This window comes from Rattus norvegicus, chromosome 12 (genome assembly GCF_036323735.1).
Source record: "Rattus norvegicus strain BN/NHsdMcwi chromosome 12, GRCr8, whole genome shotgun sequence".
Taxonomy (NCBI): Eukaryota; Metazoa; Chordata; class Mammalia; order Rodentia; family Muridae; genus Rattus; species Rattus norvegicus.
In genome coordinates, this window is record NC_086030.1 from 8,194,038 (window position 1) to 8,209,934 (window position 15,897).

General features: G+C 38.9%; 1 protein-coding gene across 1 annotated transcript in view; it reads left to right on the forward strand.

Annotated features, from left to right (window-relative positions):
* Positions 1-211: 211 nt before the first annotated feature.
* Positions 212-15,897, forward strand: part of Vom2r58 (vomeronasal 2 receptor, 58) — a 106,914-nt gene continuing 91,228 nt past the window's right edge. Inside the window, exon 1 of the mRNA NM_001099479.1 lies at positions 212-414. Coding sequence (NP_001092949.1) covers positions 212-414 — 203 coding nt within the window. The remainder of the gene's footprint in view (positions 415-15,897) is intronic.

Here is a 15,897-nt window from a genome sequence, read left to right on the forward strand (position 1 = left end):
TCAAACTTGCAGTTCTGAGAAAGAAAGATTTTCAGACTCTCCAGAGGATATTCAGAAAGTGAGTTGAAGAAGCCATGGGAATTAGAGTACCCGTCATAGTCAACAACAAAATTGGAATTTACACGAATTAATACAAATTTTTGGATATGTATATACCTCCTCTCTTTGCAAGTTCAAACTCTACACAGACTTAAACTCTGCAGTTACTCCTATGATGCTTCTTCTGATTTTTATGTTCCTGCTTCTGCAGTATTCCAGTGATGTCTACTCCTTTGACCGCTCTTACTGTGCTTCAACGACAAAAACTAGTGTATACAAGGATGGAGATATGGTAGTTGCTGCATTTTTACCTCTTTTTACTATTACTGTGGATTCTGCATCTGATAATCCAAGCAATAATAATTTCTATATTCAGTAAGTTAATAATTTTCTGTTTATTTTCTGTCAGATTTTAAAGATATGCAATGCCTAGAAATATTATGTGTTCATTCAACCCTGCTATCTACATCCAACATACTGCTGTTATATCCCAAGGACTGTCTCTAATTTATTTTTATTATTTCTGTCTACTAGTTTTTGCCTGAGAAAGAACAAAAGTATTCTAGTTACTTTCTGTTCTGCGACTCAATTCTCCCCTTATTACTCCACTATTCCTGCCCTCTTGTAGCCTGTTGTCAGGAATTAACGTTGTCAGGAATTATATCCAATAATGTAACCTAATATCACAAAGCAAGCCACTGGCATGCATTCTGTACAGTGAGCATATGGAAAATTCTCTTCCAGGATAGTAAAGAATTGTTATTTTTCTATGTTATAGGTATTAAACCTCAGAAAGTGTTGGTAAAATTCTTGTAGCTCTCTGGGGTGTTTGTACACCTGTTGACTGCTATGCAGAAGATGTTTGCTTTTATGACGTCCCAATACTCAATTGTTAGCTTTAATTCTTGGGCAAAAGGAATATTTTCTCACAGTTGTTTCGTAGCGGGCACTGTCTGTTTTTTCTAATAGTCTCAGAGCTTCAGGCTTCACACTTATGCTTTTGATCCATTAGGAATTAGGTTTTGTGCAAGTTGAAATATACATGGTTAATTTTAATGTTCTGTATGCATTTCTTAAAGATGTTTCTTTTCTTCAGCAATGGACTTCTTTCTTTTTTCTTTTTTCTTTTTTTTTGGATTTTCGGTCAAATGTTAAGTGGTTGAAGTTACATGTATTCATGTTTGGGATATGATTTTTGTTCCATTGGTCTACATGTCTGTTTTGTGACAATACTAATGGTGTTTCGTAATTATGGCTCTCTAATATATCTTAAAATATGGAATTGTAATACTTCAAGTATCATTTCCTCACTTCAGGATACTTTGTGGTTTCATTTGAAATTGCACATGTTATTTCCTGTGAAAAAGTAGATGTCATTTTCACTCGGATTGCATTGAGACTATAAATAGCTATTGCTAGGATCCTCATTTGCACTATGCTACTCCTACCAGTCTATGAACATAGAATATCATTTTATTTCCTAGTGTCTCGATCTCCCTCTTTCTTCAGAAGCTTAAAGATTTCATTGAATAAATTATTCATTTCCTCAGTTATATTTATTCTCATATATTTTCCCTTAGGCTATTGTGAATGTGTTTGTGTCCATGTTCTCCTGTTCTGTATTTTTGTTTTGGTGTATCAAAAAAGCTATTGACTGTGCAAGATGATTTTGAATGCTGCCACATTGCTGAATTTGGTGATCATTTCTAGTCTGGCAGAATTTCTTAATCTCCAATATATAGCATTATGTCATCTACAAATAATGATAGTTTGACTTTTATTTGCTTAATTGTATATTGTTAATTTCCTTGTTTTGCCTCATTGCTCTAGGTAGTACTTCAAACACAATATTAAGAAGAAATGGGAGTGTGGGATATTCCTGACTAATTTACATCTTCATTTAGGTTGATTTTTGCCTATATGTGGGTGTATGCGTGTGTCTGTATTGTTGTGTTGTGGTATATTGCCTTTAGCTCTACATTCTTTAAGACTTTTACTATGAAAGTATGATGGATTTTGTCGAAACCTTTTCTGCATCAATTGAAATAATCAGGTGATTTTTGTCTTAAGCCCATTTATGTTGTTTATTTAATTTACTGCCTTGAGAAATGTGTTGAACCATCTATACATTTGAAATATAAACCAGTTGATGGTCTTCATTCTGTGTTTCTGCATTATATTTACTGTTGTTTTCTTAAAATTTTTTAAGTCTATGTTCATCAGGAATTTTGGCCTACAGTATCTCTACCTGGTTTTAGTATTAGAGTTACACTGGCTTTGTAGAAATTTGTAAGCGCTCATTCTGTTTCTTTTCTCTTTTTTAATGGTTTAAGAAGGAATGTTTTAAGAAGAATCTGAAGAATTAAAAATCCAGGAGAATTATGGTGTGATACTTCTGACCCTGGACATTTTTAATTGAAGACTTCTGATTACTATTTTAATTTTCTCATTGCTTATGGTTCTGTTTAGATTGTTAAGTTCTTGGCTTAAATTTTGTGAATGTGATGTACACATTCACCCACAAAGAAAACCCATAAAAATGAAATTGGGAATACACACACACACACACACACACACACACACACACACATATATGAAATGTCCAGAAAAAGCATTGCAAAAGAAACATGAGAAATCATATTTTCAAAATATCTTTGTATGTATTGTGTTGGCCATCTATAGCTGGGTATGAGACTGTGTGTTTTATATACCCAATGGTACTCCATTAGAACAAAAGCTGATTTTTTTGAAAATGGTAATCAACTAGAGAATGCTTCTGGATTAATGAAGGTTTTATGTCTACTTCTCCTTTCAGAGCTGGGCCCTCAAAAGACTTAGACATGTGAATGCCCTATTCATGTTCCAACAATCTCATTATGAGACCAAAACCCCAAAGATGCTGTTGAGTTTGTTTTCTGTTAGCCAACGAGGGTGAGACATGGAGTATAAACATGGAGTAGTTTATTCCTCCGTGAGACTACCTTAGAGAACAAAACACTTTACATTTTCACATATCTGTCAATAGGAGACAGGCTCTGGGTTAGAGATGGTATCATGTGTCTATTGATTCATTGTGCTCTAAAACCTCATCAGGTGTAAGACCTTTGTGTGCTGGCTTCATGTTTCTATATATTCATTTGTGTACAACCCTGGTCCTGTCTAGAGGGTCTTGAACACTTAGTGTGCTCTATAAATTCTGGCTGTTACACTCTTTCTGTGTCTTCTTTCACAAAATTCTCTATGTGCTGAAGGGAGGGATTTTATGGAAATACCCCTTTAAGGACTAACATTCGAAGGTTTCTAAGTCTATACATACACTTTTGCCATGGGTCTCTGTATTTGTTCCCATTTGCTGCAGGAGGAAGCTTCTTTCTTTAAGGCTGAGTAAGGAAAAATGTTCCTAAAACAAATGTTAGGACTCATTTCATTGCTCTATTCAATTAGTATTTATGTTTCTTCAAGATTACTGGACTCTCTGACTTCAGGTTCTTAGATGCCCAAGCAGTGTTTCATGCCATCTCATAGTGTGGGTCTTGACTCAAATCAGATATTACTTGGTTAGTCCTACAAGCTTTGTATAATTATTGCAGCAGCATATCTTGGAAGTAGGTCATAATTGTATATGTAAAGTTTGTAGCTGGGTTGATATTTGGTTTCTCCTCTACTAACATGCAGAATACCTTCTAGTCACATTAGTAAGTGTCCACAGAGGTGAAAGCTCTAGGTAGTCACCAGATTGACTTCTACATCTTCTATGAGTTCTGTAGGAGTTGCTTTTATCAATAGAGTCTTACTATCAGTTTGTGGGAAGAAACCAATAGCCTTGGCAATAACTTAGATTATTTAGGGTTTGGGATGGGAACACTTTGGCCAATAACTCAATTAGGTACAACTCATCTTCATACTGAAAGTTGCTTTTGGTGACAAGAGGGGCTTTACTATATCATGTTACTGAGGAAATTCATTTGGAACACCTTTATATAAGTATATGTTATAGGAAGCTTCTACTGTATTAGGTTGTCTTACGACCTTTCAAATGTTCCTTAGGCCTAGCCTTTCCTCCTTATATTTCTTTCTTCATCCCCTCATTCCTCTCCTGTCACTGTTTGATCCTCCCATTCTAGTCTCCCTTCAGTCGTCCATAACAATCTATTCTATGTCCTCTTCCTAAGGAGATCTATCCCTCCTTCAATCTAATCACTTACTCTCTTGCTAATTCCTGTGATTACATTGATTGCAGCATGCTGATGGATGAGTTAAGAGACAACATTCACATATAAGAAAACACATACCAAATTTGACTTTCTGGGACTGAGTTACCTCACCTGGGATGATGTTTCTCTAGTTCAATCCATTTTCATGAAAACTTCATAATTTCATTTTTAGTGGATAAGGAATATTTTATTCTAGAAAAGTACCAGATATTATTTAGCCATCTCTATATGCTAGGTTTTTCCAAGTTCTGTCTATTGTGACTAGAGCAGCAATGAATGTCTTTAAGCAACTGTCTCTATTGTAGGATGAAGCTCATTTTGAGTATATGTCCAAAGGTAGTACTCCTAGATCTTGAAGTACAACCCCAGCTTTCTGAGGGTCTTGCCACGTTGGGGATTTAGCTCAGTGGTACAGCACTTGCCTAGCAAGCGCAAGGCCCTGCTCTGGAAGAAAAAAGAACTTAAATCTCCTGAGGGTCTTGCCACACTGAAGAATAGCAATGAATGAGCTTTCTCCTTATTCCACATTTTTGCCAGCATGTGTTGTCATTGTTTTGTTTATATGGGTTATTTTGAATGATATAAGATGAAATCTCAAAGTAGTTTTGACTTACATTTCCCTAATGACTAAGGATGTTGAACATTTATTTCTTTCTCCTCAATTTGAGTTTCCTTTTCTTTATATTTTTTTTACATTTGTATTCCATCACTTAACTGAGTTATTTGCTTCTTGAAGCCCAGTTTGTTGTTGATATATTTTTTCTTTTGTTTAATTTTAGTCCTTAATATATTTTGGATAGTAACCCATCAGGATGTGCTTGGTTAAAAAAAACTTCAAATTCTGTAGGCTGCCAATTTGTTGAATTATATAGTCCACTGATATGCAGATGCTTCTCAGGTTAGTGAGGTCTCATTTATTAATTGTTAACCTTTAGTGCCTATGTAATCTGTGTTCTGGTCAAAAAACATTTTTCTCGTATTACAAGTCCCTGACTATTCTCTACTTTTTCTTCTTGTATATGCTTTCATGTTGATGATTTCAGCCTACTTTGACTACATTTTTTGGAGGATACATATGGATTTAATTCTGTTCTTCTGCATGCAGCCATGTAATCTGAACAACACTATTTTTTGAAAGTGCTGCATTTTATCCAGTGTCTATTTCTGGCTTCTTTTTCAAAAACTCTCAGTAGGTGTATGGACTTGTGTGGGGTTCTTCCAGTCTAGACAATTGATCAGTGTGTGTGTGTGTGTTTTCTACCAATAGCATCCTGTTATCATTACTATATCTCTGTAGTACAGCTTGAAATCAGTGATGGTGATAACTCCAAGAGATGTCTGATTGGTCAGTGTGTTTTTTGTTTCCACATGAAGCTAAAAATTATCCTTTGAATTTCTGTGAAGAACTGTGTTATAATTTTAATAAATCTGAAGATTGCTTTTGATAGAATGACCTCTTTTGCTACATTAATTATTCCAATCCATGAACATGAGAGATCAGTTGATCTCCTGATATCTTCTTCAACTTATTTCTTCAAAGTTTTAAAATTTCTTCAATGTCTTAATATCATAAAAGAATTTGATTTGCTTGGTTAGATTTACCTCAAGATATTTTCATTTTGTATATATTGATTGGTTTGCATCTACTGAGTTAAACTTATATCTTTTGGATAAAATCAACTTGTATTTTGATAGTATGTCTTCCTCAAAATTTTTAAGCACATTTTAACTAAACTATAATCACATTGATTCTTGAATATGATTTGCAAAGAATTTGTTGAGAATTTTTGCCCATAGGTTAATGAATCAAATTATTTTGTTTTTTCCTTTTTATATTTGGGGCTTTAAAGGAAAACAATAGCTTTTTAAATTGACTTTGGTAATATTGTTTCCCTTTCTTGTTTGTGAAACAAATTAAAGAGGGTTCATGTTAGTTATCCTTTGGATTTGATAAATTCACCAGTAATTGTATCTAATCCATGGAAGTCTTCTTCTTTGATGGGATGATTTTAGTACACATTTGATCCTTTTTGTTGCTGTAGTTCTTGCTATTACGGAATTGTTTGAGCCATTCATCACTTGGTTTTCAGAGGTTACATGAGTCTAGGGACTCATCACTTTTATCTAGATTTCTTTGTCTTTTTAGAAAATGAGTGTGCAAAATATTTCCTAATAATTCTCTGGATTCTATAGGATTTTGATTTATTGTCATGTTTTTCACCTCTTTTTTTGTTATCTTTAATTACTTGAGTATTTCTTATTTACATTTCGATTGTTATTACCTTTCCCGGTTTCTGGGCCAACATCTCCCTGACCCCTCCCCCTCCCATTCTATATGGGCATTCCCCTGTCCATCCTCTCCCCATTACCGCCCTCCCCACAACAATCACGTTCACTGAGGGTTCAGTCTTAGCAGGACCAAGGGCTTCCCCTTCCACTTGTGCTCTTACTAGGCTATTCATTGCTACCTATGAGGTTGGAGCCCAGGGTCTGTCCATATATAGTCTCTGGGTAGTGGCTTAGTCCCTGGAAGCTCTGGTTGGTTGGCATTGTTCATATGAGGTCTCAAGGCCCTTCAGTGGTCCCATTCTCAGTAAAGTGGTTTAATGCTGACTTTCACCTATGTATTTGCTGTATTCTGGCTGTGTCTCTCAGGAGAAATCTACATCTAGTTCCTGTCAGCCTGCAATATTTTTGCTTCATCCATCTTATCTACTTGGGTGGTTGTATATGTATGGGCCATATGTGGGACAGGCTCTGAATGAGGGTTCCTTCTGCCTCTGTTTTAAACTTTGTCTCCCTATTCCCTGCCAAGGGAATTCCTGTTCCCCTTTTAAAGAAGGAGTGAAGCATTCACATTTTGATCCCATCTTGAGTTTCATGTGTTGTGTGCATCTAGGGCAATTCAAGCATTTGGGCTAATAGCCACTTATCAATGAGTGCATACCATGTGTGTTTTTTTGTGTTTGGTTACCTCACACAAAATATTTTCCACTTCCCTCCATTTCCCTATGAATTTCATAAAGTCATTGTTTTTGATAGCTGAGTAATATTCCATTGTGTAGATGTACCACATTTTCTGTATCCATTAGTCTGTTGAAGGGCATCTGGGTCAGTAATGACCATTCCATCCCCTAGATTATAGGATAAAGCTTTACATTTAGTTTTGGTTACATCAGTGGTTGATGAGCCATAATTAAACCATGAATTAGCCAAATGCTGAGACCATTCCATTGTTCCCAATAATCCAATAGGTGTCTCTTTTAAAGGAGGGGTGAGTGGTTTACAGATGGAGATTAAAGGCAACTGAACAATTTCCTCAATGTAAGAAAGCACTAAAGGTCACAAAGAATTTCATATCAGTACCATTTCCAATGTAAGACTTTTCCTTACAGACATTAGCCTGCAAAGCACTCTGACTTCCAGAAGATCCAATCCATCACTGGAATGGATGCCCTTATGACCATAGAGTGGTTGACAATGGCTGAATGTAGAGCCCAGAATACCTCAAAAATGATCAGATTAGATTCTCAGAGAGAGTTGTTATTCTTTGAATAAGGGAAGTGTTTGCAATAGAACCAAATGTGCAAATGTTGGTGGACTACCTTTTGTTTTATGAAGAGTTCCCAATTGCCATACTCACCAATAAATATGTTACCCACAATTTAGGTATCATTCTGGTTCAATATGGGTCGGGGTTGCATGTTCAAATATGAGCTTACTAACTCTCTTTTTTTTTTTTTTATTAACTTGAGTATTTCTTATATACATTTCGAGTGTTATTCCCTTTCCCGGTTTCCGGGCAAACATCCCCCTCCCCCCTCCCCTTCCTTATGGGTGTTCCCCTCCCAACCCTCCCCCCATTGCCGCCCTCCCCCCATAGACTAGTTCACTGGGGGTTCAGTCTTAGCAGGACCCAGGGCTTCCCCTTCCACTGGTGCTCTTACTAGGATATTCATTGCTACCTATGGGGTCAGAGTCCAGGGTCAGTCCATGTATAGTCTTTAGGTAGTGGCTTAGTCCCTGGAAGCTCTGGTTGCTTGGCATTGTTGTACTTTTGGGGTCTCGAGTCCCTTCAAGCTCTTCCAGTTCTTTCAATGATTCCTTCAATAGGGGACCTATTCTCAGTTCAGTGGTTTGCTGCTGGCATTTGCCTCTATATTTGCTGTATTCTGGCTGTGTCTCTCAGGAGCGATCTACATCCGGCTCCTGTCGGTCTGCACTTCTTTGCTTCATCCATCTTGTCTAATTGGGTGGCTGTATATGTATGGGCCACATGTGGGGCAGGCTCTGAATGGGTGTTCGTTCAGTCTCTGTTTTAATCTTTGCCTCTCCCTTCCCTGCCAAGGGTATTCTTTTTCCTCATTTAAAGAAGGAGTGAAGCATTCACATTTTGATCATCCGTCTTGAGTTTCGTTTGTTCTAGGGATCTAGGGTAATTCAAGCATTTGGGCTAATAGCCACTTATCAATGAGTGCATACCATGTATGTCTTTCTGTGATTGGGTTAGCTCACTCAGGATGATATTTTCCAGTTCCAACCATTTGCCTACGAATTTCATAAACTCGTTGTTTTTGATAGCTGAGTAATATTCCATTGTGTAGATGTACCACATTTTCTGTATCCATTCCTCTGTTGAAGGGCATCTGGGTTCTTTCCAGTTTCTGGCTATTATAAATAAGGCTGCGATGAACATAGTGGAGCACGTGTCTCTTTTATATGTTGAGGCATCTTTTGGGTATATGCCCAAGAGAGGTATAGCTGGATCCTCAGGCAGTTCAATGTCCAATTTTCTGAGGAACCTCCAGACTGATTTCCAGAATGGTTTTAACAGTCTGCAATCCCACCAACAATGGAGGAGTGTTCCTCTTTCTCCACATCCTCGCCAGCATCTGCTGTCACCTGAGTTTTTGATCTTAGCCATTCTAACTGGTGTGAGGTGAAATCTCAGGGTTGTTTTGATTTGCATTTCCCTTATGACTAAAGATGTTGAACATTTCTTTAGGTGTTTCTCAGCCATTCGGCATTCCTCAGCTGTGAATTCTTTGTTTAGCTCTGAACCCCATTTTTTAATAGGGTTATTTGTTTCCCTGCGGTCTAACTTCTTGAGTTCTTTGTATATTTTGGATATAAGGCCTCTATCTGTTGTAGGATTGGTAAAGATCTTTTCCCAATCTGTTGGTTGCCGTTTTGTCCTAACCACAGTGTCCTTTGCCTTACAGAAGCTTTGCAGTTTTATGAGATCCCATTTGTCGATTCTTGATCTTAGAGCATAAGCCATTGGTGTTTTGTTCAGGAAATTTTTTCCAGTGCCCATGTGTTCCAGATGCTTCCCTAGTTTTTCTTCTATTAGTTTGAGTGTGTCTGGTTTGATGTGGAGGTCCTTGATCCACTTGGACTTAAGCTTTGTACAGGGTGATAAGCATGGATCGATCTGCATTCTTCTACATGTTGCCCTCCAGTTGAACCAGCACCATTTGCTGAAAATGCTATCTTTTTTCCATTGGATGGTTTTGGCTCCTTTGTCAAAAATCAAGTGACCATAGGTGTGTGGGTTCATTTCTGGGTCTTCAATTCTATTCCATTGGTCTATCTGTCTGTCTCTGTACCAATACCATGAAGTTTTTATCACTATTGCTCTGTAATACTGCTTGAGTTCAGGGATAGTGATTCCCCCTGAAGTCCTTTTATTGTTGAGGATAGCTTTAGCTATCCTGGGTTTTTTGTTATTCCAGATGAATTTGCAAATTGTTCTGTCTAACTCTTTGAAGAATTGGATTGGTATTTTGATGGGGATTGCATTGAATCTGTAGATTGCTTTTGGTAAAATGGCCATTTTTACTATATTAATCCTGCCAATCCATGAGCATGGGAGATCTTTCCATCTTCTGAGGTCTTCTTCAATTTCTTTCCTCAGTGTCTTGAAGTTCTTATTGTACAGATCTTTTACTTGCTTGGTTAAAGTCACACCGAGGTACTTTATATTATTTGGGTCTATTATGAAGGGTGTCGTTTCCCTAATTTCTTTCTCGGCTTGTTTCTCTTTTGTATAGAGGAAGGCAACTGATTTATATGAGTTAATTTTATACCCAGCCACTTTGCTGAAGTTGTTTATCAGCTTTAGTAGTTCTCTGGTGGAACTTTTGGGATCACTTAAATATACTATCATGTCATCTGCAAATAGTGATATTTTGACCTCTTCTTTTCCGATCTGTATCCCTTTGATCTCCTTTTGTTGTCTGATTGCTCTGGCTAGAACTTCAAGAACTATATTGAATAAGTAGGGAGAGAGTGGGCAGCCTTGTCTAGTCCCTGATTTTAGTGGGATTGCTTCAAGTTTCTCTCCATTTAGTTTAATGTTAGCAACTGGTTTGCTGTATATGGCTTTTACTATGTTTAGGGATGGGCCTTGAATTCCTATTCTTTCCAGGACTTTTATCATGAAGGGGTGCTGAATTTTGTCAAATGCTTTCTCAGCATCTAATGAAATGATCATGTGGTTCTGTTCTTTCAGTTTGTTTATATAATGGATCACGTTGATGGTTTTCCGTATATTAAACCATCCCTGCATGCCTGGGATGAAGCCTACTTGATCATGATGGATGATTGTTTTGATGTGCTCTTGAATTCGGTTTGCCAGAATTTTATTGAGTATTTTTGCGTCGATATTCATAAGGGAAATTGGTCTGAAGTTCTCTTTCTTTGTTGTGTCTTTGTGTGGTTTAGGTATAAGAGTAATTGTGGCTTCGTAGAAGGAATTCGGTAGGGCTCCATCTGTTTCAATTTTGTGGAATAGTTTGGATAATATTGGTATGAGGTCTTCTATGAAGGTTTGATAGAATTCTGCACTAAACCCGTCTGGACCTGGGCTCTTTTTGGTTGGGAGACCGTTAATGACTGCTTCTATTTCCTTAGGAGTTATGGGGTTGTTTAACTGGTTTATCTGTTCCTGATTTAACTTCGATACCTGGTATCTGTCTAGGAAATTGTCCATTTCCTGAAGATTTTCAAATTTTGTTGAATATCGGTTTTTATAGTAAGATCTGATGATTTTTTGAATTTCCTCCGAATCTGTAGTTATGTCTCCCTTTTCATTTCTGATTTTGTTAATTTGGACACACTCTCTGTGTCCTCTCGTTAGTCTGGCTAAGGGTTTATCTATCTTGTTGATTTTCTCAAAGAACCAACTTTTGGTTCTGTTGATTCTTTCTATGGTCCTTTTTGTTTCTACTTGGTTGATTTCAGCTCTGAGTTTGATTATTTCCTGCCTTCTACTCCTCCTGGGTGTATTTGCTTCTTTTTGTTCTAGAGCTTTTAGGTGTGCTGTCAAGCTGCTGACATATGCTCTTTCCTGTTTCTTTCTGCAGGCACTCAGCGCTATGAGTTTTCCTCTTAGCACAGCTTTCATTGTGTCCCATAAGTTTGAGTATGTTGTATCTTCATTTTCATTAAATTCTAAAAAGTTTTTAATTTCTTTCTTTATTTCTTCCTTGACCAGGTTATCATTGAGTAGCGCATTGTTCAATTTCCACGTATATGTGGGCATTCTTCCCTTATTGTTATTGAAGACCAGTTTTAGGCCGTGGTGGTCCGATAGCACGCATGGGATTATTTCTATCTTTCTGTACCTGTTGAGGCCCGTTTTTTGACCAATTATATGGTCAATTTTGGAGAAAGTACCATGAGGAGCTGAGAAGAAGGTATATCCTTTTGCTTTAGGATAGAATGTTCTATAAATATCCGTTAAGTCCATTTGGCTCATGACTTCTCTTAGTCTGTCTACATCACTGTTTAATTTCTGTTTCCATGATCTGTCCATTGATGAGAGTGGGGTGTTGAAATCTCCCACTATTATTGTGTGAGGTGCAATGTGTGTTTTGAGCTTTAGTAAGGTTTCTTTTACGTATGTAGGTGCCCTTGTATTTGGGGCATAGATATTTAGGATTGAGAGTTCATCTTGGTTGATTTTTCCTTTGATGAATATGAAGTGTCCTTCCTTATCTTTTTTGATGACTTTTAGTTGGAAATTGATTTTATTTGATATTAGAATGGCTACTCCAGCTTGCTTCTTCTGACCATTTGCTTGGAAAGTTGTTTTCCAGCCTTTCACTCTGAGGTAGTGTCTGTCTTTGTCTCTGAGGTGTGTTTCCTGTAGGCAGCAGAATGCAGGGTCCTCGTTGCGTATCCAGTTTGTTAATCTATGTCTTTTTATTGGGGAGTTGAGGCCATTGATATTGAGAGATATTAAGGAATAGTGATTATTGCTTCCCGTTATATTCATATTTGGATGTGAGGTTATGTTTGTGTGCTTTCATTCTCTTTGTTTTGTTGCCAAGACGATTAGTTTCTTGCTTCTTCTAGGGTATAGCTTGCCTCCTTATGTTGGGCTTTACCATTTATTATCCTTTGTAGTGCTGGATTTGTAGAAAGATATTGTGTAAATTTGGTTTTGTCATGGAATATCTTGGTTTCTCCATCAATGTTAATTGAGAGTTTTGCTGGATACAGTAACCTGGGCTGGCATTTGTGTTCTCTTAGTGTCTGTATGACATCAGTCCAGGATCTTCTGGCCTTCATAGTTTCTGGCGAGAAGTCTGGTGTGATTCTGATAGGTCTGCCTTTATATGTTACTTGACCTTTTTCCCTTACTGCTTTTAATATTCTTTCTTTATTTTGTGCGTTTGGTGTTTTGACAATTATGTGACGGGAGGTGTTTCTTTTCTGGTCCAATCTATTTGGAGTTCTGTAGGCTTCTTGTATGTCTATGGGTATCTCTTTTTTTAGGTTAGGGAAGTTTTCTTCTATGATTTTGTTGAAGATATTTACTGGTCCTTTGAGCTGGGAGTCTTCACTCTCTTCTATACCTATTATCCTTAGGTTTGATCTTCTCATTGAGTCCTGGATTTCCTGTATGTTTTGGACCAGTAGCTTTTTCCGCTTTACATTATCTTTGACAGTTGAGTCAATGATTTCTATGGAATCTTCTGCTCCTGAGATTCTCTCTTCCATCTCTTGTATTCTGTTGGTGAAGCTTGTATGTACAGCTCCTTGTCTCTTCTTTTGGTTTTCTATATCCAGGGTTGTTTCCATGTGTTCTTTCTTGATTGCTTCTATTTCCATTTTTAATTCCTTCAACTGTTTGATTGTGTTTTCCTGGAATTCTTTCAGGGATTTTTGCGATTCCTCTCTGTAGGCTTTTACTTGTTTATTAATGTTTTCCTGTGCTTCCCTAAGTGTGTTCATGTCTTTCTTAAGTCCTCCAGCATCATGATCAAATATGATTTTGAAACTAGATCTTGCTTTTCTGGTGTGTTTGGATATTCCATGTTTGTTTTGTTGGGAGAATTGGGCTCCGATGATGGCATGTAGTCTTGGTTTCTGTTGCTTGGGTTCCTGCGCTTGCCTCTCGCCATCAGATTATCTCTAGTGTTACTTTGTTCTGCTGTTTCTGACAGTGGCTAGACTGTCCTATAAGCCTGTGTGTCAGGAGTGCTGTAGACCTGTTTTCCTCTCTTTCAGTCAGTTATGGGGACAGAGTGTTCTGCTTTCGGGCGTGTGGTTTTTCCTCTGTACAGGTCTTCAGCTGTTCCTGTGGGCCTGTGTCTTGAGTTCACCAGGCAGCTTTCTTGCAGCAGAAAAGTTGGTCTTACCTGTGGTCCCGAGGCTCAAGTTCGCTCGTGGGGTGCTGCCCACGGGCTCTCTGCAGCGGCAGCAACCAGGAAGACCTGTGCCGCCCCTTCCGGGAGCTTCAGTGCACCAGGGTTCCAGATGGTCTTTGGCTTTTTCCTCTGGTGTCCGAGATGTGTGTGCAGGGAGCAGTCTCTTCTGGTTTCCCAGGCTTGTCTGCCTCTCTGAAGGTTTAGCTCTCCCTCCCATGGGATTTGGGTGCAGAGAACTGTTTATCCAGTCTGTTTCCTTCAGGGTCCGGCGGGGTCCTGACGCTCCTGGGCCCTCCCCCACGGGAGCCCAGAGGCCTTATACAGTTTCCTCTTGGGCCAGGGATGTGGGCAGGGGTGAGCAGTGTTGGTGGTCTCTTCCGCTCTGCAGCCTCAGGAGTGCCCACCTGACCAGGCGGTTGGGTTTCTCTCTCATCGGGTCTGGGAGCAGAGAGCTGCTGCGGGCCGGGATCCGCGGGTGGGGGACTTCCGGTAAACACAGAACGTGCTGGGTCCTAGAGAAATTCTGCTTCCGTGTGTCCCAAGCTCACCAGGCAGCTTTCTTGCAGCAGAAAATTTGGTCTTACCTGTAGTCCCGAGGCTCAGGTTTGCTCGTGGGGTGCTGCCCAGGGGCTCTCTGCAGCGGCAGCAACCAGGAAGACCTGTGCCGCCCCTTCCGGGAGCTTCAGTGCACCAGGGTTCCAGATGGTCTTTGGCTTTTTCCTCTGGCGTCCGAGATGTGTGTGCAGGGAGCAGTCTCTTCTGGTTTCCCAGGCTTGTCCGCCTCTCTGAAGGTTTAGCTCTCCCTCCCACGGGATTTGGGTGCAGAGAACTGTTTATCCGGTCTGTTTCCTTCAGGGTCCGGCGGGGTCCTGACGCTCCTGGGCCCTCCCCCACGGGAGCCCAGAGGCCTTATACAGTTTCCTCTTGGGCCAGGGATGTGGGCAGGGGTGAGCAGTGTCGGTGGTCTCTTCCGCTCTGCAGCCTCAGGAGTGCCCACCTGACCAGGCGGTTGGGTTTCTCTCTCACCGGGTCTGGGAGCAGAGAGCTGCTGCGGGCCGGGATCCGCGGGTGGGGGACTCCTTACTAACTCTCTTAAAAGCTTCTCTCTTTTCTTGTCCCCATAGGAAATTAAATGCCTATCTAGTAACATTATTGACGGGTTTGATAATAATTTGTAAATATGGTATTTGATTCCTCCAGCATGCAAACATAACAATAAGTTGTGCAACTGAATTTTTCCCTGGGACTAGGGGATATTTAAATTATTTAAAATCTTGTGCAAGTCCATAAAACACCTAAACACTTTGTTGAGGTGTCTGGCCTTTTTACCTTGCCTTTACCTTGTTCAGCCATCATGTACTGTCTCCATATAATTATGAACAGTGTCCTTAGTTGTATATGACAATCAAAATGTCATGTACATAGCTTAAAAGTATGCAATGTGATTTAGGTAGCTTTTCCCATGATCATCTTAGTTTCACACGAACAATAATTGGGGCTATTCTTATACCCTTGAGGTACTCCTTTGAATCTGCACTGTTTATTGTTCCAGGTTAAATTAGCAAGGTCTCAGGAACAAACATGGAGTGGTTTCCTAAATATAATGTCTGATAAGTCTATGGTGTCAACAAAATTTTGGTTGTAAATCCCAAATGTTACGAGTGAAACTTCTGCATCAGGTAAATTTCCCGGCAATTGTGGAGAAAGCTGGTCAATGTTCCTAAGAGTCTACTGTTCACCTCTATTGACTAAATTCCTTCTTTAATAGCCAAAGAGGACTATTGAAGTAAAAGGATTGTGAGGGTTTGATAACATTTTCCTTCAATAATTTACTTACCATATTAGTGACAGTTTCATCACTTCCTTTGATAGGTATTGCTTGCTTCTATAAAAGGAAATTGTACTTGAGTGATATTACATTCCAAGGGTTTAAGGTTTTTAATGTAAGGCCATTCAAAAAATAATTTGTGTATGATATTCACCTG